Source organism: Penaeus vannamei, chromosome 15 (assembly GCF_042767895.1).
Source record: "Penaeus vannamei isolate JL-2024 chromosome 15, ASM4276789v1, whole genome shotgun sequence".
Taxonomy (NCBI): domain Eukaryota; kingdom Metazoa; phylum Arthropoda; class Malacostraca; order Decapoda; family Penaeidae; genus Penaeus; species Penaeus vannamei.
In genome coordinates this window covers 26,592,055-26,594,554 of record NC_091563.1, presented here as the reverse complement: position 1 = coordinate 26,594,554, position 2,500 = coordinate 26,592,055, and the positions used below count along the sequence as shown (strand labels likewise).

General features: G+C 45.6%; 1 protein-coding gene across 6 annotated transcripts in view; it reads left to right on the top strand.

The window, feature by feature from the left end:
• The window catches only part of LOC113814393 (phosphatidylinositol-3,5-bisphosphate 3-phosphatase MTMR3), an 83,433-nt gene that overhangs the window by 12,504 nt on the left and 68,429 nt on the right, over positions 1-2,500 (top strand). For all 6 annotated transcript variants that reach the window (XM_070130554.1, XM_070130557.1, XM_070130552.1 and 3 more), the window contains 2 exons: positions 1,499-1,761; positions 2,093-2,300. In XM_070130554.1, the coding sequence (XP_069986655.1) occupies positions 1,499-1,761; positions 2,093-2,300 (471 nt within the window). The remainder of the gene's footprint in view (positions 1-1,498; positions 1,762-2,092; positions 2,301-2,500) is intronic.

Below are 2,500 nucleotides of genomic sequence, written 5' to 3'. Positions count from 1 at the left end.
CCTTCTCCTTCCTCCTTCTTCTCTTCCTCTCTCCTCCTCCTCCTCCTCCTCCTCCTCCTCCTCCTCCCTCCTCCTCCTCCTCCTCCTCCCTCCTCCTCCTCCTCTTCCTCTCCCTTTTCTTCTTTTTCATCCTCTTCCTCTGCCTTTTCTTCTTTTTCATCCTCTTCCTCCTCCCCTTTTTCTTCTTTTTCATCCTCTAAGTCCTCTTCTTCTTCCCTCTTCCTCCTCCTCTTCCTCTTCCTCTTCCTCTTTCTCTTCCTTCTTCCTCTTCCTCTTCCTCCTAATTCCTCCCTACTCCTCCTCCTCCTCCTCCTACTCCCTCCTCCTCCTCCTCCTCCTCCTCCTCCTCCTCCTCCTTCCTCCTCTTCCTCCCTCCTCCTTCTCCCTTCTCCTCCTGCTCCTCCTCCCCTCCTCCTCCTCCTCTCCCTCCTCCTCCCTCCTCCCCTCCTCCTCCTCCTCCTCCTCCCCTCCTCCTCCTCCTCCCCTCCTCCTCCTCCTCCTCCTCCTCCCTCCTCCCCTCATCCTCCTCCTCCTCTTCCTCCCCTCCTCCTCATCCTCCTCTTCCTCCCCTCCTCCTCCTCCTCCCCCTCCCCTCCTCCTCCTCCTCCTCCTCCTCCTCCTCCTCCTCCTCCCCTCCTCCTCCTCCTCCTCCTCCTCCTCCTCCTCCTCCTCCTCCTCCTCCTCCTCCTCCTCTTTCCTGCTCCTCCTCCCTACTCTTCCTCCACCTTTTCCCTCCTCCTCCTCCTCCTCCTCCTCCTCCTCCTCCTCCTCCTCCTCCTCCTCCTCCTCCTCCTCCTCCTCCTCCTCCTCCTCCTTCTCCTCCTTCTCCTCCATGTCCCCTCATCCTCCCCCTCCTTTTTCACTTTGGTAAATTTACATGCCAGATTAGGTGAAATGTAAGGAAACAAATGGGAAAGAATGAGAGAGGTGAGAGAAGTAGTTGCATTATTGGTTATTAGATAAGAAGAGGTAGAAAGAATGAGTGAATATTACATTCTTTATGGTTAATATGTATTATTTTTGTCTTTGCAGCCATTGTATATACGTTTTAAATTGTAGTTGTCGTTATCTGACATTATTGCCATCATCACCATCACCGTCATTGTCATTATCATCATCATCCAGCTTCCAATATCCATCATCCGTCATCATTGGCTCCAGTGTCACTAGCATCGTTATGAAGAGTCATCATTATTGTCTTCCACTGTAGTTATTATCTATCATCATATATCATCTTGTATTATCATTATCTTCATTTATCATCATTATCATCATATATCATTACCATTGTATCATCATATATGATTGTCATCATTATTTATCATCATCATGTATGATTGTCATTGGCATTATATATCATTGTATATCATCATTATTATCATATATCATGATTATGTATTACTTATCATATATCATCATTGTAGATCATCTTGATGATTGTAATCTCCCACCTACAACACTTACTCATGCCCCTTTCTCTCTCTTCTGCCCTCCACAGGTCCTGGCCGCTCAGGACTCGTACCCAAAGCAGATCTGTCAGTTTGATGAGCCCTCCCTGTCCATCCCCTTCGTGCCCCTGGCAGGAGAATATGCACAGTTTGTGGGCCGCACAGCAGATGGCCTCATGGCCCTCTCTAACTACCGCGTGTTTCTGCAGCAGCGTGACGCTACCTACCACATTCCCTTGGGTGTGATTGAAACTATAGAGTGCCGTGAGATCTTCTTCCTCTTTCTGTTGTGCAAAGACACTAAGTCCTACAAGTGAGTGGAGAGCATCAGTGTTTTTTATTTTTTAGTTGCTTGTTTAGTGGTGGAAGCCTTTAGGGCTGGGAGATATTTACTTTAGCAGTGGGATTAGTGGTTTGCTTAATTGAGGGATTTGTACTTGTATAGTATTATGTTGTTATTAGAGAGTATGAAAAAGATATTATACTGAATTCATAACCTTGTATTGTCATTGGTATGTAATGTTTTATTAATGTTTAAATACTGGGGAATATGTATCTTAATGCATCACAAGAATCAATCATATTTAGTAGTTCTTCATTGTTCTATCTTCCATAGAAACATCCATCTAATTTCTCTTTTCTAGATGCACATTTGCAACAAATGAACAGTGTGCTGAATGGCAACGTCGGCTGACCAAAGCTCTAGCCCTACCCCAACGCCTCGAGAATGTCTTTTCTTTTGCCTTCTACATGTGGAATATGGAGGAGGCACGGGAATTGCACAATGCCCTTCATGAACCTGACAGTCCACAGTCCTATGCTGCTAGGGCAGAGAGGATGTTTGATGAGGAGGTAGGATGCATTTTATATTTTTCCATCTTTTTCTTTGTTTTCATGGTTCCTTTCATGTTTTTGTATATTTCCTTTACACCTTTTCTCCACTTTTTTGCTTGTGCTAAAGAAATTTTCTGGCATGCATTTTCTCTCTCTCTCTCTCTCTCTCTCTCTCTCTCTCTCTCTCTCTCTCTCTCTCTCTCTCTCTCTCTCTCTCT